General features: G+C 48.3%; 1 protein-coding gene across 1 annotated transcript; it reads right to left on the reverse strand.

The window, feature by feature from the left end:
• Positions 1–16,577: 16,577 nt before the first annotated feature.
• On the reverse strand, positions 16,578–19,262 carry LOC120669153. Its single transcript, XM_039948953.1, has 4 exons — positions 19,142–19,262; positions 18,657–18,997; positions 17,735–18,221; positions 16,578–17,215 (listed from the first exon to the last, which is right to left on the reverse strand). The coding sequence occupies exons 1-4, from the start codon at positions 19,260–19,262 to the stop codon at positions 16,578–16,580; spliced, it is 1,587 nt and encodes a 528-aa protein (XP_039804887.1).
• Positions 19,263–22,250: the final 2,988 nt, after the last annotated feature.

Below are 22,250 nucleotides of genomic sequence, written 5' to 3' on the forward strand. Positions count from 1 at the left end.
CCATTAAATATGTGGCACGGGGTATATTATTCCGGCATTCAATAATTTGATAACCTCCTTCACCACATCACGCATAGCATGGCTCAACCTTCTTTGATGCTCTACGACCGGCTTGTATTTCTCCTCGAGTTGTATACGATGTGTGCAAAAAGCGGGGCTAATACCTTTCAAGTCATTAATCGAGTAGCCGATCACCTTTTTGTGTTTCTTCAATAAACTCAGCAACTTCTCCATCTCTTTCGGGCTTAATTCATCGCTAACAATCACCGGGAAAGTCTTGACATCTCCCAAAAATTCATATTTCAATCCCTTGGGGAGCGGCTTCATCTCAACATCGGGCGCACCATCCTCTTCTTGATCTAACTCCCCAATGTCTTCAAATTTTTCTTCCTCCAAATTCCCGTGTTGCGGCTTCAACTCTTCCATTGTTTCTACTAGTTCTCCATCTTGATCATCTTGAGCATCCCCGTCCTCCAGAGCGTGTTGGAGAGGATCCCTGAAAGAATCAATGAAACGAATGCTCTCTACCCCTTCGTTATCAAGAGGTAGAGGTAAAGCACGAGACGGTTTTGAATGAAATTTGAAAGTGTGCTTCTCTCCATCTAGATCAAAAGTGACAATCCCTTTCCCAACATCTACAATAGCATTTACTAATTTGAGAAAGGGTTTTCCAAGAATTATGCTTTCATGTTCATCATCACTAGCATTAATCACAAAAAAGTCGGTAGGAACATCTTTATCCGCTATGGCAACATTTAGATTTCTAAGCACTCCTAGCAGTTTGATTAATCTACCATCTCCCATGATCAATTTAATGATTGTAGCATCTAGGTTCGGTGTTTTGTTAAAAAGCCCAACATAAACCTTGGAACTCATCACACTAACATGGGCGCCAACGTCACATAGAACATTGCAACATTTTACTCCGTCTATCATGCAATAAACACGAGGTGTGGGTGATGGATTACCTTCGCCTTGATTGCTTCTAATCACATATACTTGGGCTATGTGCGCGTAGGGTGATGATTCCGATTTCACTCCCATGATCCTTTTGACCTCCAGCACTTCGTCCAAGTCAATCTCTTCCTCTTTTTCTTCAAAAAGTTTCCGAATAATATCACCGGCCGATTCCTTGCCAAATGTATATCCCGTGTGATTATCCGGCGGAAAGTCCTCCACTATCACCTTCGCCATTCCTCATTGGTTTGGATGCAGTCTTGCTTTGTCGAACAATCTTCCGAAGTTAATTGGTGTCCAATCCATTTGCTCGAATTCCCTTAGCGATTTGGCGGTGCCCAAGGTTCTTCCTTTCTTTTCCGGGTCATCTTTCGTTGCACTCCGGATTGATGCTTCTTCATCGTGGTTTGTCTCTATGACTTTCCCATGCTTCGGTTGTTCTTCCCTCACTTCTGATGTCTCTTTTCTGAAAATTCCAGCAAGCACCCGCACTTGAGATTCTTCCTCGGAGCTTGCCGAACATCATTTTTCCCAATCTCTTCGCATGGCTGCACCCTTGCTTATTTTTGTAGGAGTTGGGCGGCTTCCGTGAGTGTTTTCTCCATGAGATCTCCTCCTACACACATTTGAACAAATTGCATGCACTCGGGGGTTAGGGAAAAATAAAAGTTATGCAAGAGTACATCACCGGAAAATCCGAGCTTCGGTCCTTGTTCAATCAATCCATTGAATCTATCCCATGCTTGATCTATCCCTTCTTTTTCTCCTTGCACGAAGTTGATCACTTGCTTCTGAATATGTTTAACCTTGCTTAACGGAAAGAACCGCTCGCAAAATTTCTTCATCAAGTCATCCCAATTTCCTTTTACCTCGAAGGATGCAAGTGCAAACCATCTTCTCGCTTCTTCCGCAAGCGAGTATGGGAAAAGATTCCATCTAAACCAAGCTAGCGGAACTCCGTCTTGTTGTACCGTGTTGCATAGCATTGTGAACTACTTGATATGTCTATATGGGTTGTCCGTCTCATCTCCTCTAAAGGGGTTTGCCGCCGCCAACTTGATGATTTGAGGCTTGATCTCGTACTCGGTGGCTCGCAACACCGAATCTGATTTTTGCATGTCGAAGTCCTCCGATCGCGGGCTTGCATAATCCCTTAGTGATTTTTCTCCTTCCTCCACGTGTTGAACGAGAAGGGGCATCTAGATAATCAAAACAAAAACAAAAATTTTTTAGGGAAAAGGTTAGGTGTTAGTAACCAACAAAATTAATACAAAGTTAAACGTAGCAAAATCGCTTGTTCCCCGGCAACGGCGCCAGAAAAGCTCGTTGACGCTCCTTAGAGCCCCAATTTACGTACTGCAAGCGCACGGATCGTGTAGCTTTTCCCTTAGAGTATTCCCCCAAGGTTTATCAATCCACGGAACAAACGTTCTACTATGCTTAACTAAGAACTAATGACGTTGGTAAAAGATCTATATTGAGTGATTGAGTGTGAAATAGATCTAATCTAACCAATCTAATCTAATCTAGACTAGTGAGCAATGTTAGGTGTGTGCACAAGATATGAAGAGCATTTATCCATAGGGTCTAGGATCACTAGAGATGTAATCGCCGAGCAACAAAGAACGGATCTAATCTACCAAAGGTGTGTTCCAAGATCAAAACCTTTCCCTCCCGCATACTGTCACTACACGAGGGTAATCGGTAACGAACAACAAGAACACGATAGTTGATGTAATCTAAGTAAACCATGCAAGAGCAAAGCAAACCCAAAGCCAAGTCACGATCTATTAAGCATCAAAGCATCATCAACAAGAATCATGATAGATCAATCTCATAAAGGATTCGGCAATTACAACTCAAGATCTCCTTACAACCCCATGAACAAACGAGGACTTTACCCCATGAAGGTAGGCGAAGCGTAGTCGATCATGGTGACAAAATCTCTGGCAAGGGATGGATCCCTTGCTGTCCTCCAACTTGCAGCGGCGCCGAGGGACAATGAGGCCTCCGGTGTCGTCTTTCTCTTGTGTCTAACTCGAATGGATCTCTGGAAATCGTCTCTGGATGCCCTCTCTCTTCTTGACGGCGGCTTCGGGGCATATATAGGTGGCTGTATGTAGCGAAAATCTCCTCTCATGCCATATTTCAATATAATATTTTGGTGATTGATATAGACAACACAACACTTGGACTAATATGATTGTTAAGATGATCATTCTCAGGCTTTTAGGTTCAAGTGATGAGCTCAAACAAGAGGTAGAAAGGCTAATGGCGGACTTGAGGCGGCTCAAAGGAAAGTACACTCAAGAGCAAGTCCAACCTTCTCAAGATAACACCTCCGCGGGTGTGAAGAAGCTTGAGAAGGGAGAAACCGTGACTTGCTTCAAGTGTCACAAAGAAGGCCACAAGTCCTACCAATGCAAGGAAAAAGAGGGCAAAGCAAAGGGAAAAGAAAATGGAAAGCCCAAGAACTTGAACAAGAGCAAGATGGGACACAAGAAGGCTAAGGAGATCAAGAAAAACACATCTCCATACTTGAAGGCGTCATACATATACACCAAGCCCACCCACAAGAACAAGCAAAAGAGCAACCACTACATACTTGAAAAGAAGAAGAATGGTAAGGTGGTGGCTCATGTCATGGGGTGGAGAACATATGGATGGAACCGGCCTATTTGGGTGCCCAAGGATATTATTCATACCATGGATGGCTCTAAAAAGGTTTGGATCCCTAAGACTTAGGCGCCAAACAAGGTAATCGGGGAATTTGGAGGCTTGGCAAGGTTTGGGATGCATGAGTAGGGATGCATCATGCAAAGTTGGATTAAAGCCAAGTCGTGGATTAAAGATTAGTGACCCAAATTCCCCTCCCCTTCATATGAGGTAATGAGCAAGGTAAAAGGATGGTCTCAATTTTCATTTGATATCCTTCATGCATCATTGTAGCTCAATGCCTCTCTAGGAATGCATGATCTTATCTTTACAATTGATATTTACAATTGGTATCTTTTATTTGATTTGCTTTCCTAGAAATTTCATGTGGTAGTTTGCTTGTACTAATAATTATTCTTGAAGCATTCTACATGAGCTTAATCTTGGTGTAAAATGCACCACTCTTGCATGGCACATGCACTTCAAAATGGTACCCCCTTTCACAAATAAAATCTTACAAGTGGTATCTCAAATTCAACAAAGGTATGTTGTTTCAATTGGTGCCATGTTTTTCAAGATGTAGAGTTTTGATCCCCACTATGTGAAATACAAGTGCATACATTTGGTTAGGTGATTCAAACACTATTGCACACATTTAGGGGGAGCTAACTCTATAGCTTGTGTCTTTGTGACTAACATGCTTTCAAGGTGATATTTGTTGTAGTCACACTCCCTTAGTCCATATGATAATACACTAAATCCTTCGATATCAAGATGATGCACATTGCAATTAATCTTACAATTGGTATCATTTGATCAAGAAAGATTGGACAAGGGAAGAAGACCAAGCCATAACTCCCAAAGGTTAAAGAGATAAATGATATAGGGAGGCATGGCTAGGTAAAACACCTCTCACCAAGTTAATTCTTTTTGCTACTAATGCTTTTTGTTGCTAGTGGTTATGAAGCTTTTAGGTGTTTGATGACAAAGGGGGAGAAATGTACCCTAAAAGCAAGCAAATAGTTTGGAGTAAACGATGCCATTAGCAAGGGGGAGGAATGGAAAATGCAATGCAAAAGGTTGCATGGTGATAGGGGGAGGTACTTAGTCAATGTGGGGGAGAAGTGCAATTTGATGATCCCATGGACTAAGGTACAAAAATTTTTCTTTGCTCATATGGTTCAAACCACACACAAGCCATTGTTCTACAATTGGTATCAATTTCAAATACCGGTGGCTTTTAAAATGAGCATTGAAATTTCATCCGAGCAAGCTAAGTAGTTTCTAACTTTTCAAATTAGTATCAATTTCATATCCTTGCAATTCATCTTGCTTGCTTTAGTTGTGTTGTCATTAATCACCAAAAAGGGGGAGATTGTAGCGAAAATGGCCTCTCATGCCATATTTCAATATAATGTTTTGGTGATTGATATAGACAACACAACACTTGGACTAATATGATTGTTAAGATGATCATTCTCAGGCTTTTAGGTTCAAGTGATGACAAAGAGAAGATAGGCGTAGCAAGGCCCGAACCGCCCCTACGGTGGTTCCGCAGAGACAATTTGCTATCACCGGTTAAACCGACGTTAGGCAAATTGTACTCATTGGTGCAATGGAACCAGAAAGCTGAGACTAGGGTTTTGCGCCGGATGAACTGACGATGCCTGAAGACAACTTGTCGGTGCAATGACTTGAAGTGAAGACTGACCCAGAGGCACCGGTTAAACCGACGATAAAGAAAAAGTGAGCGTCGGTGTAGTTGTCCAGAGACTCCATTTTTCGGGGGGTTTCTGAGCTTGCACTCACTGGTTAAACCGATGTTAGTTTTGAGAGCGTCAGTCGATTGATCAAGTAGCCGTTGGAGCAGTAACGGCTAAGTTGCTAGGAAAATACACTCACCGGTTAAACCGGTGATGACAAGAACTGAGCGTCGGTTTAACCGGCGTTAAGGGATTTCGTTAGCCTTTTCCCAACGGCTAGTTTTGGATGTGTGGCTATATATACCCCCAAGGCCGGGTCATTTGAGGTTGCTGGAGACCAAGGAAGTATACAAGAGCCAAAGATCGTCTCCAACCACCTTAGAGCTTCATTGTACATCATATAGGCTTAAGCACACTGGTGAGAGTGCTTAGTGCTTGTAATAGGGATTAGTTCTTGTGAGAGCTCCCTTGAGAGAAGTCTTGCTACGGCAAGCAATCCTTGTGATCCGTCGTGTGACCCTCCGACTTGGTGTGGAGTGGCAACGACACTTTGTGTGGGGGAAGAGGAGACCCCCTCCTTGGTGGAGAAGCTCCGTAGTGGATTTCGGCTGGGTGACCGAGAGAGACGGTGGCGGTGCATGAGACTCGGTGTCTTGTGGGCACTTGCCTTTGCTTGCCGGCATCGCCTTGGTGGCGTAGTGCAAGACGGTGATCGGAAGAGCCTCGGTGTCCCGTGGACGTAGGCGTTTGTGCCGAACCACGTTACATGACCGTGTCTACTCGGGAGTTTGCATCCCTCTTGCACTTACCTCTTTACTTACCATATTACGTTTCCGCATTTACTTTATCTTGCGTGCCTTTACTTTTCTAGTTAGTTTGTTTAGGATAGGCTATAGGTTGCAAGTATTTTGGGGTAAGTAGAGAATAGCAAAGATAAACCTTAGTCATAACTAGCATGTTTATCTTATGCAAGTAGTTTGAGCCCTAGGTTAAAAAGCGATTAGCGACCCTATTCACCGCCTCCCCCTCTAGGGTCGGACACCCCGGTGATCCTTATAGCGGCTCTGGTCGATGGTTTTGGTAAAACACCGGCTAGGGTTGACGAGTACTTCGCGCTAAAGAAAGTTGAGGCCAATAGGGTCCTGGAATGGGCTAGGCCGGCTGGCTTAAGGGCTCCAGGCCGGCCGGCCTGGGCTCCTTCTGGCCCCTTTCGGCTCCATCTTTCGCATGCGGGCTCTTCTTCTTATTCTTCATCTTAACCCAGTTGTGACCCTGCGTCAAAACATCTCCGAAAATGTCCAATTTCCTGCCAAAATGCAACATGCTCCAAAATCCAAAACAAAATCGAAAACGGTCAAGTTCGGGTGCCAAGTGGCGGGTTAGTACATGAATCTTCCCGAAGAAATTACCAAAACCACTCCTAATTATATAATAAAATGGGTACTTAAGGAGCGCCAACAGCATGCCAAAGAAGCATGACCCAGCAAATAAAACCAGACATGAAAATGAGCATGTAATTATCTGCGCACTAACCTGATTAGTCGTAAGTATGAGTATACACCTATGGATCCATTCTTTGATCTTGCAACAGATTTGGGCCAAGCAGACGACGTTCTACCTCATCCATTGAAACTCCACCTATACCATCAGAACCGGTGAGGTAAAATAAGGATAAGTGCTGGTAAGAAGCCACGAGCAACTCTGAGAGACCCATGGAGGAGAGTAAGACCATGAACAACCTTTTCTTAAAAAAAATAATATTTCTCAAAAAAAATCCCCAAGCCTGGCAACATGACAGGATGACACTTGAAGCCATGATCATTCCGTTCTTCAACAACTCAAGATATCATGATAGACACATTCAAGTTCACAAGCAAGAGAAAGGTATGAAATAACTTTTGTGCAGGATATTCTATCAGGAGGCTACCGGCTCACCTTAGTCCTGACCTTTACTCGGGACGAGCAAAGGGCCAAGTGTGGGGGATCTTGTTGACGGTCACTAACGACCAATTTTGACCGTCAACTCCTGCACAAAAAGGAACCACAAAGTGGAATAAATGCTAGCATAAGTTTATTTATTAACAAATTCCACATATGGTGCTTGAGTATGTGTGCAGGTGGTTTTGGGCTAATTTTGTAGGTTTCAAGCACACTTTGGCCCGACATAAATCACAGAAATTATCAGAGCGCAGAATCAGGCTCCAATGGATCAAGTGTAGCCCAAGAACCAAAGCAATTCCAGTTAAGACAGGCCGTGCCACAACTTTTGAACAAGAGGAAGCCCAGACAAGCCCAACCGCCAGCAGTTGGGGGCGGTTGGAGCCGTGGGCAGGCCGGCTGACCCTATGGTCGGCCGACTAGGCCCATGGGCCCCACCACCTGAACTTTGCCACGTGGCGCTTCCTCAATGGCTCCCAATGTCAGTTCTGCAAGGAAGAGCTGCATTCCCGGGTAGGCTCCCTCCTATAAATACAAGGGGAGGGGCAGAGTAAGAACACACACACATCACACCCTCTCAACTCACCTTTCTCCCTGGGAGCTTGAGGCCTTCATCCTAGATGCTTAGGTAGACTAGGAGGTGTAGAAGAAGAGGAGGAGAGTGAGGAGGAGTCGGGGGAAGTGCCGGGTCTGTCGGCACTTTTCTCCTCTTGTACCTCGACGGATGCTTATTCGGTTGTAAGTGTTCGAGACTTTTTTTGTTTGTTTATTTGGAGTTAGAGTTTAGATCGCAAGTTATCATATCTGCCTTATATTAGATGATGTGTATGCTAGCGAGTAGCATTTGATCTTAGCTTAAGACCCCGGATAGAAAAGGGTAGTCTTGGCCAGGGCTAAGGTTAGTAGGGAAAGGCGTAGACGTGGTGTCTAGGCTGGACTATACCACTCAGTTGTCTGATAGTCCCACGGTTTGTAGAGGTAGCCAGCAGGTGGTGACAGCCATGTTGGAGCCTTTTAGTAATCCTCCACGTTCGGATATCAGATAGAGCACATATTGGAGCTACCGGCTTGTATAAGTTGGTCGATACCTTTAGCTCGAAGTATAACGGCGACGTGATCTCTTCTTCTAGGCATAGATTCTAGATATAGAAAGTCCTCTCTTCTGTCTTCTCCACACCGGCGCGTGTGTCCTTGGATGAGCCTGAACTTGTAGATAGCGTACTCACGTTCCTTAGTGGATACGATACCCTGGAATACTCTTGGGTGAAAGCTACAGCAGTATCCGTGCGCTTGCGGATTTTATTCGTGACGTTGCAAAATATCAACAAGCATCCATGAATAGCTCGATGTTGTCTGACCAATCTTTGAGATCGTCGAATGGTTCAAAGTTCTCGAGACCATTCATGAAACGATCAAAGTCCTGGTCGAACTAGGACTCGACTGGTTTCTGAGTCCGAGTGTGAGCAGGTTTCGGTGAAGGGCTCTGAGGTATCCTGGAGATAGATGGTCCCAACACTCACATGAAGGTGAGCCCAAAGATTACAACACAGAACATTTCATACATCTTAGAGTGATTGCAGCGGAAAGGAAATTTATTACAAACCATGTTCAGAGTAGCAAAGTACTATAGAAGTGCGAACTACACAAATTAATCAAGTCTTATTATTGCAGTGGAAAGAGTAAACAACTACTAGCGAAAAGTGTGACACATCGATAAAGCCCGTACGAAAGCGTCACTCAGTGGGAGGGTGGTCAGCACCAGCTGAAGGGCCATCCCACTCAACAGACCAGCCCGGAGGCAAGGTACACAGCCAAGTAAGACTCGCAAACAGATCTTCGAAGTTAGTACCTGAAAAACAGTGCCACAAGCAAGGCTGAGTATACTAATACTCGGCAAGACTTACCCATCACCGGATATAACATAGTCCGATATCTAGACATGCAAGGCTTTTTAGTTGGTGGGGTTTGTTTTGCCAAAAACGCCACTAAGAGTTGATCCTTATTTTCAGATTTTAACTTTACCATATTCTAGTTGAATTAACCGTTCTAAGTTTGCATCTAACTCTATACAAACATGGTAGATTAATCATTTAATCAACCAGCAGTATTATCATCATCATGTTCCACTTGTTACTCTATGTGACCAAAAACGTTAAGCAATCTCATGCCGTGAGAGGCAGACGATTCTGAATCGAATTTCAACCTAGCCAGGGGAACCTAACGCACACGCATGGGGATCGACTTCGCTTTCGCCCACGCTACTTTTCCCCTTTCTTTCCAGTCCGTGGATCCGGGTCACCCTCCCCGACTACAGAGTCCGACCACTCTGCACCTGTACATCCGGACAAAAATAAAACCTACATCTACCAAGAGGGTGAATGGTCGTTTCACTCGCCGGTCCAATCAGGTACTTAAGCTTACCGATTATCATATTTCTCGGCATGTGGCTAGTACTTTCAAATGCTTAACGAAATGAGCCACACACACCGCGACCTTAACCATTTTCGACTACACCAGCGGGGTATCACAACTACACAACCCCGCTCGTTGTCCTTATATTTCAGCAGGAATTAAAGTCAGTCAACTCCTATAATCTCGCGAAAGGCAGGAAACCTCTCGACTTCTACCGTACCTAGTTAGCAGGGCAATTAGTCAGGAAAAAGATCCAGATAACAAACATAGGTACCTAGGGATCATGCACCTAAGGTTTTTGATCAACTCCTAGAAAACATAAATGCGCAATAAAATTATTACAACATATACAAATAGTTAGATGAATATAAAGCGTAAAATAATGGGATTATGCACCGGGGCTTGCCTTCTTGGGCACTGTCAAACTGAGAGTCTTCTGGTGCTTGGCTCAGGTCTTGAGCTACGTTAGTACAATTAAGATCAACGCCCGCCGCTGCAAGAGAGTCCGAAGGAACCAATTCGTAATCGCCGTCAACGAGATCAACCGATTCTATATGCGAATGCAAAGATGTGTTATTATGACATGATATGATTTTTCTTTCCTTCACGATAAAGTTGTAGTCAAACAAAAGTTAATTCAGTGATGATCTCAAAATTTCATTCCATGGGCAGTCATTTATGGAGTAGTAATCACAACTATGTTTCTTCGTGAATGAGTGTGGGGTTTGGTTTTCATTTTCAATATTAAAACATAGCATGTTTTCATAATTTCATAACAGAAAAATCTACTCAAGATTTAGTGATGACAATTTACGGCAGAACAGCTCAGATACTCTAGCCTCTACTGTAAAAATTTCAGCATCTAACAACAAAGCATTTAAACATGAAAAATCATGCAAACAGATTAATATAAGAACTTCACCTATTTTTACAGGTTGTTAGACATGGTTTCTGGAGCTCAAATTTTTACAAAAGCATCTGGACATGACGTACTCAGTACTGACATTTTTCCAGATTTTATCTACTCATATAAAAGGAGTTATAAAATTAACAAAAGTAACATGCTAGCATTAAGAATAAATTCCACAGGGAGTTCTGGGCTGTTTATGTGTCTCAAAATTTGACCAGAGCCTAAACATGGACTAATCATGCTTCAGTAAAATTTTTAGGCATTATTTCTAGAAGATGATTTACTCATGCATTAAACTAGATATGAACATGCATATTCATTTGGACTTTAATATGACTAGTACTGCATGTGAATCTTTTACCATAGCTAGTTCTCATTCTAAATAGTAACATGTCCAAAGATGAAGACCAGATATGAAAGATTGCGTCCAGACTAAAAATAACAATCCTAAGCATGATATCATAAGCATGAATTATAACTGTAAGATTATTCAGTAAATAGTGCTCAAACTTTGCAGGCAAGGTTAAAAGGCTAAGGTAAAGTTCCAGAATTAAACCTAGATTTTTTTAAGCACAGGAACTATATATCATGGATTAAGTTCATAAAACAAGCAATAATTAGAATATATAGTAGACGAGATCTAAAATTTACCAAACTTGTACAGAAGCAAGGATTTAGTACCATGTTCTTACACAAAAAGTTTCATAACTAAATCATGTCTACTTCTACCAGAATTAATATATGAAGTTCACTAGTAGATCTAGGAATCTTGATCATTTGAGCAAGCAAACTATTTCAAAAAGAGCTCATATTTTTGCCAGGTTCTTCGAACAGTACTAAGTTTAACATATCCAAAAATCAAGCATAGTTACTAAACCAAACTCTTAGAACATTTATGTGCCATTTATTCTAATCTTTTTCCTAGACTAAAATGTAAACAGAATATAAAGATTTACATGTAACAAAACTTGTAGATTTCATTGCAAGGATTCCAGAACAGTTGAGTTTACAGTTTTAGGATTTTTCTACGAATTGTTATGTATTTTACAAGTTCACTGTATTGAAGTTCATGCACATTTCGCAGATTAGACCCTGGAATGTTTGTTTCTTTTAACTTGAGGTCCCTGTGCGGGCTTGAACAGGGGAGGGTTTGTGCGGCGGTTCCCGGCGATGAGAGTCACCGGAGGTAGGGGAAAGTGGGGGCAATGGAGAGGAGGTCAAGGCGCACCTTCTGGTGGTCTGGGATGGGTCGGGGGTTGCTGGGAGGTGGGTCGCCGGTGACATACAGGGGCGGCGGCCATGGGAGCTCGGCTCCGGCGAGCTCGGGTGAGGTAGGGAAGGGGCTATTGGGCTTGGGAGCATCAGATTTCCGAGAAGAATCCATTCAGGGGCTCGGTTGGAGCCGAGGAAGGGTGGATGGGGGTTGTCCACGGAGCACCGGCGGAGGCTGGCCATGGAGGCGCTGTACTGGGCAGACAGGGCTCAGGTGCGCGGGAGGAACTCGAGCTCTGCCTTTTATAGGCCCAGGGGGAGGGGGAGGGCGAGTCTGGGCTGGGCGAACTTGGGGCTAGCTGCCCGGGGTGGGGCGGCCAGAGGTGACCGGCGGCCTGCCGTGACATGCTTGCGCAGGCGCGTGTCGAGCTAGTGCAAGGCGAGGTGTTTTCCTTCGGGGCTAAGGGAAGTGGAGGCCGGGCGCGTGGCAAGACTCGGCAGTTGGCCAGGTGGCCGCGCTGGCGTACGGACGCCGTCGTGGGCAGGGAACAGGGAGGCAGGGGAGGGAGATGGAGGCAGTGGCAGTCTCGTAAATAATCCAAAGTTCAAAACTCAGTTCTGTAATTTGATTTTTTCTCCCTCTTCTTTGCCTCAAATGAAAAAGTGTTGAATACCATTCTTGTTCAATTTTTCGACAGCTACAACTTTCATGTTATGCATTTCTTCATTTGAGCAATGGTTTGAGAGTTATTTAATTATTTCAAAAACAGCCATTTAAAGTACTTATCATTCTATGTGAATTTTGGCACTTTTACTCCTAGGCTTCAACTAAACTTTTGTTTAACATGACATGGTGAATATGCCTATTTATTTTCATATGCATGTTTGCATTGGTTTGAAAGTTATTTGAATTTCCTTACCACTAAAAATTGAACTCTTGTTTATTTGATTTGTTTAAATTTTGAGTTTGCAAAAAGTCTTTTAAAATAAACTATGTGTCACAAAAATATGAGTGTGCCTTCAAACCACATGGTTATGACAAGTTGAGCATGAAGGTTTTACAAAAATTAAAGGAATAAGTTTTATATCCACACCTACTCCTATACAAGAATGCATTATTGTTCTGTATAACTCTTTGTTATCATGAGCTAAAGGAATATTTAACCTTTTGTTTGAATTTTTATTTTTTTCGTAACTCCAAGTTGTCATTTGAGAAAGAAATGAATGAATATTTTCTTACTGAACCTTCAAGGTAAGTATGTTTTATGTCTTCTTTTCTTTGAAAAGATTTTCAAGATTCAAAACTACTTGTTTGTTGAATATTTGCGGCCTTATTTTATTATTTTGTTTGTACTAGTGGCTCTTCGCTAATCAAAGAATGGTTCCATTAATCATTTCAACTGATGGTTTTCCAGTTTTAAATTTGATTTGCATAGAAAGTTTATAGCTCATTATGAAAGGTGTATTTTATTGCCTTATTACCACACATGTCAAGTCAAGTTTAAAAGGGTACCAATTATTGTTTTTCAAACACATTGCACTCAAACACATGCACACATACATTTACACACAAGTTTGCAAGAACTATACATAGGGTTCTTATTTAAGTTTTCTTAGCTCATTTGTGTGTGAAGTTATGTTAATTTCCTGGCTTTGGTTAAACTGACACCAGAGGTGTCACAGGCTAGGTCACGGAGACACACCAAGTAGTCACGACGTTCGGGCCCTGAGGCCCTAGCTGGGTCACGGAGACATGCCGGGTCATCGTGGCGTCTGGTCCCTGAGGCCCTAGCTGGGTCACGGAGACACGCCGGGTTGTTTGCGGGAATATTCGAAGCATATTCGCATCGAGGTTAAAATCCAACCGTTATTCACCGCACGGATCTATCGCGGCTGACAGGGGAGCGGGGTTGCCAGAGGCAATGGTAAAAAGAAAAGTTACTATTTGTCTCGCCTTCTCCGCCGCGGATCGCCGGCCTGATGAAATCTGGCCATCAATTTTGGATCTACCCATTGTAGGGCCTTTGATATTTAAATGGAGGGAAGGCGGCGCGGGGCAGCCTCCCCGTTCCCAAGCACTCCAGAGCTTTCCGTCTCCTCAGCCAACTCGGTGAATCTCCAGAGCTCTCGGCTTTCTTCTTCCTCGCGTTCTCCTCTTCTCATCTGTGCTCCACCGCCATCTCCATGGCCGCCTCGCTAGCTACGTCTGGTTCTTCTTCTTCGGGGGGCTCCGGAGGGGCCCCACCGCCATCGTCGTCCTGGCAGAAATGCTCGCTCCAGGAGAGCGACATCCAGGTGACGGAGAAGCAGGTCTCCGGGTGGCGGTGCTGCTACGTGGAGGAGTTCCCGTCAGAGGACACAGACCAGACGGCCGTGTTCAAGTCCTTCTACGAGAAGGGCTTCGGGCTGCCCGCGGGGGCATTTTTCCGCTGGCTTCTTCACTTCTATAGGCTCGAGGAAACTCATCTCAAGCCCAACTCGATCGGTCAGATTGCGATCTTTATTCACCTCTGTGAGGGGTATTTGGGGATCGCTCCCCACTTCAATTTGTGGCGGGCTCTGTATCGCCCCAAGGGGCACCTGTCCAACGTTCACCGAAACGTTGTGGGTGGGGCCGCCTTCTCACTGCGCCAGGGAAGCATCTACCCCGACTTCGAGCTCCGCAAGCCGGAGGTGGAGATCACCAGAGCCTCAGGGCCGCCAACGTCTGGTGCCCTGGGGAGGAAGATGCGCCGCGTCGTCAGGAAGATCCAGCTATCGAAAGCTGGGTCGGTGTCGGCACAACAAGCCGTGAAGAGCTCGACCTGCAGGGGGACGAGCAAGGTCCGGGGGGCATCGGCACCCCCGGCCACCACTGAAGTGGGGTCGGCGCTGGCCGGCCCCAAAGTCGAAGAAGATGCAGCCCAGTCATTGGGCCAGCTGCGCGGGGAGATGGTGTCCCCGCGCGCTAGCTCTGGGACACCGCCGACTGCGCCGCTGAGGCTGAAGTTCCCGCTGCGTCGCAGCGGCGGGTGAGTTATGCCATCTTGATGCCGTTTTGTCTTGGATTTTGCTTTCTTGAGTCATTTCTTAACACCTTCATTGTTGTTGTAGGAGGGCGACGCTTAGCATCGCCAAGAGGAAGGCGGAGGAGGAGTCCAATGAGGGTGGCTCCAGTGATGCCCCGAAGCTGAACTCGCCACGGGCGAGCCCGGCGAGGAGCCGAGCCCGCCACGAGGAGGAGGACAAGAGGGAGGAGGAGGAGGCTAGCAACAGGGTCTCCTCATCTCCCCGCGATGTGGAGATGCAAGATCCGCCCCGCGGTGAAGGGACGGCGATCGCTGAGGTCGGGGCGCTCGATGTCCCGGCCATCGAGGCGGAGAAGGCCCGAGCCAAGCCCACAGAGGGGGTCAGGCCCCCGCCAGCGAGGGAGGAGGCCAAGGAGGATGAGTCACTTGGCAGCCACATGATCGAGTGCGCCAAGCTGACCCATGAATGGGTCGAGGTGAGTCCCCGGCCTCTCTTATTTTGAAGCCGACTTGTTCTTGGAGTTGTTGTTGTGTAATGCCTGTATCTTCGTCAGGCTCTTGTGGATATGTCCGAGCAGGCCGCCCAGGAGCTGGCTAAGGGGAAGGCTGCCCTTGGTCAAGTAGCAGAGCTCGAGGCCAGGGTGGCCGAGCTGGAGGTGCAGAGCCGCCGTCTGGAGGCTGACAAGGTCAAGGCCGATGATGCTCTGCGCAAGGAGAAGCGCGGTATGTAGTCGGGATCACGTCTTCCTAGTTTTTTGTATGCTGTTTGGTCTCTGACTTGCTATTGTGTAGAGTTGGAGGCCTGCACCAAGGCCAACGAGGAGCTGCAGAAGCTCCAGGAGGTGGCCGAGGTGTGAGAGGCCGCCACCGGGGAGAAGCTTTTCCTTGAGCGGGAGGCTCAGAAAGGTATGACCCAGAAATCATATGCTATGTTCCTTTTTGTCATGTTCTTCGGCTTGGGCTGACCCAGTCGGGTGGCTTTTGCAGAAGCGGAAGAGCAGGTGGGCAGGGCCGGGCGACGCTGGATCGCCTGAGCAGGCCGCTGGAAGCACTGCTCGGGGCTTTTGAGCCCGAGGGCGTGGCGGTTGCCGAGAGCCTGGCCGAGAGGCTAGAGGCATCCCGCAGCCGTCTGGAGGCCTGCATCCGGGGAGCTGCCAAGGATGCTGTGCAGCACACCTTGGGTCTTGTGAAGACCCATCTCCCCGAGGCGGACCTGGATCCGGTGGGAGATGGCATACCTGAGGATTGCTCGGATGTCGAGTGGGAGGCCAACCACACCGTCGTCCTGGAGATCGCCTAGCGCATCGTCGCCGAGTTGTAAGCTGCCGGTCTCCAGGAGTTTGTTTTATTCCTTTTGCTGCAAAGAAAGTTGGTCAGAGTTGACCGACGAAGAACAATATTTGTGTAAATAATGTTTTAATTTTAATGTTGGTGTTAAGCCCACGGTCCGAGTTCTTTTCTGAATTTGCCAAGTAGGTGGAAAGCATACTCTGAGCCCTTTGAATGGCGCTTGAGAGCGGATCATCAATGTGCGCGTTCGGTCATGGTGACACGGAGTGGTTCCTGGACGTACTCAGCTGTGTTCAGAAAAGACGAACCGGGTTGTTCTTGTCCGACTGGTCGGACTCCGAATGGAGGCTGGCTGGATGGCCGAGACACAGCCCCCAAGCGTGTTGAAAATGACTCGGTAAAGAACGAAAAGCAAGTAGTATGCAATATTGGAAATATAACAAACTTTATTGGATGAGCCGATGGGTACATAGCTTTGCATGTCCTATGCTTCTACGGATAGAAGCGACGCAGGTGTTCGATGTTCCATGGGTTGCCCACATCTGTACCGTCTGGCTTCTGTAGGTGGTAGGTTCTAGGAACCACTATCCCACTGACTACAAAGGGGCCTTCCCATGGGGAAGACAGCTTATGAGCGCCGGTGGTCGACTGGATTCGTCGTAGAACCAGGTTGCAGACATTGAAGTCGCGCCTATCGACATTGCGATCATGATAGCGCCGGAGCTGCTGCTCATATCTTGCATGCTGAATGGAGGCCATCGGGTGGTGTTCCTCTGTCGAGTTGATGTCCGTGCATCGAGTCGCTTCAGCTTCGTTCTCGTCGTAGTTCTGGATGCGCGGGGCACCAAAAGCTATGTCTGATGGCAAGACTGCTTCAAAACCATACACCAGGAAGAATGGTGAGTAGTCGGTGGCCCGGCTTCTTTGTACGCGAAGTCCCCAAACTACTCTGGGTAGTTCTTGGAGCCACTTTGCACCATACTTTTCGATCGGGTCAAAAATTCTAGCTTTGAGCCCCTGGAGGATCAAGCCGTTAGCCCTTTCAACTTGGCCATTGCACCTAGGGTGTGCCACGGAGGCATAGTAGATGTCGATGCAGCTTTCTTGGCAGCAGTCCCAGAACTCGGAGCCTGTGAATGAAGTACCCAGATCAGTGATGATCCGGTTAGGCACTCCGATCCGGTGTGATATCTCCTCAATGAACTCGGCTGCCTTAGCTGCTGTAGTCGCTGTGATCGGCTTGACTTCGATCCATTTGGTGAACTTGTCAATGGCCACGAATATGTGACTATATCCACCGACAGCCGTCTTTAGGGGTCCCACCGAGTCGAGTCCCCAGCAAGCAAAGGGCCAGGACAGCGGTATAGTCCGCAAGGCCTGAGCCGAGATGTGCTGCTGCTTGGAGAAGAACTGGCATCCGGGGAATTGCCTGATGCGGGTGTCGGCCAGATCCGTGGGCCAGTAGAAGCCTGATCAGAAGGCTTTCCCCACGAGGGTAGAGGCGCCCGTGTGGTTGCCGCAGATACCCGAGTGGATATCGCTAAGGAGTCGGACTCCTTCATCCTGTGTGACGCATTTGCACAGGGTTCCTGAGGAAGCCGAGTGCCTGAACAACTCGGTTCCTATGACGACATAGTTGCTTGAGTGACGAGCAAGCTTCTCATGTTCCTTCCCCTTTGTATAGCTTTTGTTGTTCTTGATGAAATCGATGATTGGGGAGCGCCAGTCGGTGTCGAGGGTTAGGACCTCCTGTCCTATGGCCGTGACCAAATCGGGCTTTGTGGGAGGCTCCTCTTCCAACTTGACCATAGGGCTTCTGAGTGTTTGAACGAATACGCCGGGTGGTACGATGGACCGCTTGGATCCGAGCTTGGACAGGACATCAGCCGCCACGTTGTCGTCCCTGGGGATGTGGTGAAACTCCAAACCATAGAACTTGGTTTCGAGCTTTCTGATCTCCCTACAGTAGGCGTCCATCTTCTCTTTTGTGCACTCCCAGTCTTTATTGACTTGCTGTATGATGACTTTCGAGTCGCCGTATGCCAACAGACGCTTGATGCCGAGTGTAACAGCGATCCGGAGACCGTGAATGAGAGCTTCATACTCAGCAGCGTTGTTAGTGGCCTTGAAAAGTTGCTAGAGAACGTACTTGAGTTGTTCGCCTTTCGGGGAAATGAAGATGACTCCAGCACCGGCTCCGTCACGATTGAGGGCGCCGTCGAAGTACATGATCCAGTGCTCGGATCTGGTGTTAGGCGGAGGGTCTTGAATCTCGGTTTACTCAGCAACGAAGTCGGCCAACGCTTGAGACTTGATGGTGGAGGGTGGCGTGAATTAAATCGAGAATGCGCCGAGTTCTACTGACCATTTGACGACTCGGCCGTTGGCGTCCTTGTTGTGGAGGATGTCATCGAGTGGGTATGATGAGGCCACCCTAATCTTGTGTGCTTGGAAGTAGTGGCGTAGCTTCCTTGACGTGATGAGGATGGCGTACAACAGCTTCTGCACTTGGGGGTAGCGCGCCTTGGATTCGCCGAGTACTTCACTGATGAAGTAGACAGGTCGTTGTACCTTGTAGGTGCGACCCGGCTCGTCGCGTTCGATGACAAGGACAGTGCTCACTACGCTTGTAGTAGCGGCAATGTAGAGGAGGAGGACTTCTCCATCTTCAGGCACCGTTAGGACGGGTGGGGAGGTGAGGAAGTCCTTGAGCTCCTGAAATGCTTTGGAAGCGTCTTCGTTCCACTCGAACTTGTCGGACTTCCGGAGAAGTTTAAAGAAGGGTAGGCCTCTGTCACCGAGTCGGCTTATGAACTGACTCAAGGCAGCCATGCACCTTGTAAGCTTCATCAGGTCCTTTTTGCTCCTGGGTGGCTTCATGAACCTAATTGCATTGACCTTGGTGGGGTTGGCTTTAATGCCCCAGCCACTGACTTTGAAGCCGAGTAGTTTTCCGGACGGGACACCGAACACACACTTGGTCGGGTTGAGTTTCCATTTGAATTTCCTGAGATTTTTAAATGTCTCGGAGAGGTCTGTAATGAACTGATCATTACATTTTGTCTTGACGATGACATCATCGACATAGGCCTCGGTGTTGCGCCCGATCTGCCCCTGGAGGCATCTCTGAATGGCCTTCTGGTAGGTCGTGCCGGCATTCTTGAGGCCGAACATCATTGTGTTGTAGCAATAGGCCCCGAATGGGGTGATGAAAGATGTCTTCTCTTGATCCGACTCCTTGAGGGCTATCTGGTGGTACCCTGAATAGCAGTCAAGAAAAGAGAGGAGAACGCACCTGGCCGTCGAGTCGACGACCTGGTTGATGCGTGGTAGTGGAAAGGGGTCCTTAGGGCAGTGTTTGTTGAGGTCTGTATAGTCAACACACATTCTCCATTCGCCATTTTTCTTTTTTACAAGGACTGGGTTTGCCAGCCAGTCTGGGTGTGTGACTTCTTTGATGAAACCGGCAGCTAGGAGCCGGATTACTTCTACCCTAATAGCCTCCTTTCGATCCTGCGCGAAGTGACGAAGCCGTTGCTTGACGGGCTTCGCCTTCTTGTCTAGATCAAAGGAGTGCTCAGCCTCCTCCCTTGGGACTCCAGGCATGTCAGATGGCTTCCATGCAAAGATGTCCCAATTCTCCCGGAGGAAAGAGGTGAGCACGCCTTCCTACGCCGGGTCGAGGTTGGCCCCGATCACGGCGGTCTTGTGCGGTTCATCGTCCCGGAGGACGATGGTCTTGGTCGCCACGGCTGGAGTGAGTTGCGACTCGGAAGTCGACTCATTGGCGGGGATGATCTGATGATCCGCCGGGAGATTCTTTGCTGCCTGAGCAACAAGAACTGAGTTCCTGGATCGTTCCAAGGTGTCGGAGAGCTCGATGTTCTTGGCCTCGCACGCATAAGAGGTCTGCAAGTCTCCGTAGACTGAGAGGACCCCCTTTGGAGCTGGCATCTTCAGGAGAAGATATGTGAGGTTGGGTATCGCCATGAACTTGGCGAGGCAGGGTCTTCCCAGGATGGCGTGGTAGGAGGTCTCGAACTCGGCGACCTCGAAGTTGTTGTACTTAGTGCGGTAGTTGTCGCGGGTGCCGAAGGTGACCGACAGGGTAGCCCGGTTGACCGGGGTCGACCCAGCTCCAGTGATGATGTCGTAGAAGGCCTGGTCAGATGGGACCAGGGACGCCATGTCCTAGCCCATGCCCTGGAGTGTGCTGGCGAAGATGATGTCGAGGGTGCTACCACCGTCGACGAGTACTTTGGCTAGGCGGACCTGGCTCACCACCGGGCTGACCACCAGGGGGTAGGCACCCGGCCTGGGTAGGTAGACCCAGTGGTCACGGTGGTCGAAGGTGATCGGCGTCTCCGACCATCGGAGGGGTTCAACCGGGTGTTTGAACACCAGGTTGACTTCTCGGTCGTCCAGCTTGAGCTTACGCCGGCATGCTAGCTTGCTAGGGCCACCGTATATGAAGTTGACGGCCCTGTCTTCTTCCTGGAAGTTCCATGGGGAATCTTCCCTCTGGTCATCATCGTCTCACCTAGGCGAGTTGCGCCTTCGTGGGCACGCCCGAGTAGTTCTGGAACCACCTAACCTGTCGCGGTCGTCGCGGCGGGGTCGCTTGGGGTCGTCATCCTTGATGACGCCATTGGAGAATGCTCAGCACTCCCGGGCGGTGTGGTTTGCGTCCTTGTGCCAAGGACACTTGCCATCCAAGAGCCGATCCAGATCCGCTTGGTTGAGGGTGGAGCGAAACTGGGATCGTTCGGCGACGGCGACGGTGTTCTCGGGGCCACGCTTGCGGTCCCGATTCTTGGATGACTTGGCGCGGTCGTGTTTCTTCCCGTGGCGAGGTGGGCGGTCATCGCGGCGGCGTTTCGGGCGGTTGTCCCGCTAAGGGGGACTCTCGGAGTAGTCGTTCTTGTGCTAGCGGGGAGCCCGCTCAGCTTCCTCCATGTTGGCGTGCTTGTTGACGACCGTCATCATCTCGCCCACCGTCTTGGGGTAGGTCTGGAACATCTTTCTCCACAGCTCGATATTGTGGAGGCCCTCGTTGAAGTAGTGGATGACGTCCCTGTCATCAGCTTCCGTAATGGTATTACAGTTAGCGAAGTACCTCTTGATGTAGTCGCGGAGGGACTCGTCCGGTTATTGCACGATGCTGCCTAGATCCCATCTGGTCTTGGGACCCGGGCAGGATGCCTGATAGTACTGGACGAAGGCGTCGCAGAGATCCTGCCAGCTGTTGATGGAGCCATCGGGGAGTGCTTCGAGCCAGTTGAGAGCTTGGGGACCCATCATGACCGGGAAGTAGGTGGCCATGATGTCGTTGTCGCCGCGAGCAACTCGAACGGCGATGGAGTAGGTGCGCAGCCACGTCTTGGGATCCGACTCACCATTGTACTTCTCGATCCCAGTGGGCTTGAAGGTAGCAGACCACTGAATGGCCCAGAGCCGGTAGGAGAAGGCGGAGAAGCCGTCGATGTCGTTGCCGGGGTCGTTGTCGCGGCGAGGACGTCATGGGTGGTTGTCGCCTTGGCGACCACGGTTCTGGTTGTCGGAGTCACCGTGTTCCTCATCATACTGGCGACATTGCTCCCGTTCGGCGGCGTCACGTTGACAGTGACAATTGTTGATGTGCTGGCACAGGTCTCGCTGGTTGAGTTGGAGACAAAGGTTGCCCTGATTGACCTCTGCGTCGTCGCCGTGAGGTCATGTCGAGTGATGACTCGACTGGGCGCGGTAGACCGAGTTGCTTTCGCGTAGCTGCTGGGCTTGAGTGGCGGCCACGTGCAGGCAAGCACGAGCCTTGACGATCTCGGGGCTCTCCTGAAGACCCTCGAGCACCTGAAACACTGCGGCGAGGTTGGTTGATGGCGTAGCGAAGACGTCTTGGCCGTTGTAGTTGAGGACGAAGTCGCCGTCGAGGATGCGTGGCCGGATCGGTGAGCGCCGGTTCCTGGTGTTGCGGCGTTCGGTGTCCTCCAGGTCGCGTTCGCCCCGGTTGATGGCCTCGTCATTGCACCTCATGTCGGCACGGATCTCGTTGTGGCGGAGTCGTTGGGCCTTCTCCTCGTCAGTCTCGTTTTCACGAGTGTTGGAGTCGTCGGAGATGATGAAGATGCGGCGATGCTCCATCGCAGAAGAGCGGTTGGGTGGGAGGGT

Source organism: Panicum virgatum, chromosome 4N, assembly GCF_016808335.1.
Source record: "Panicum virgatum strain AP13 chromosome 4N, P.virgatum_v5, whole genome shotgun sequence".
NCBI classification, from domain to species: Eukaryota; Viridiplantae; Streptophyta; class Magnoliopsida; order Poales; family Poaceae; genus Panicum; species Panicum virgatum.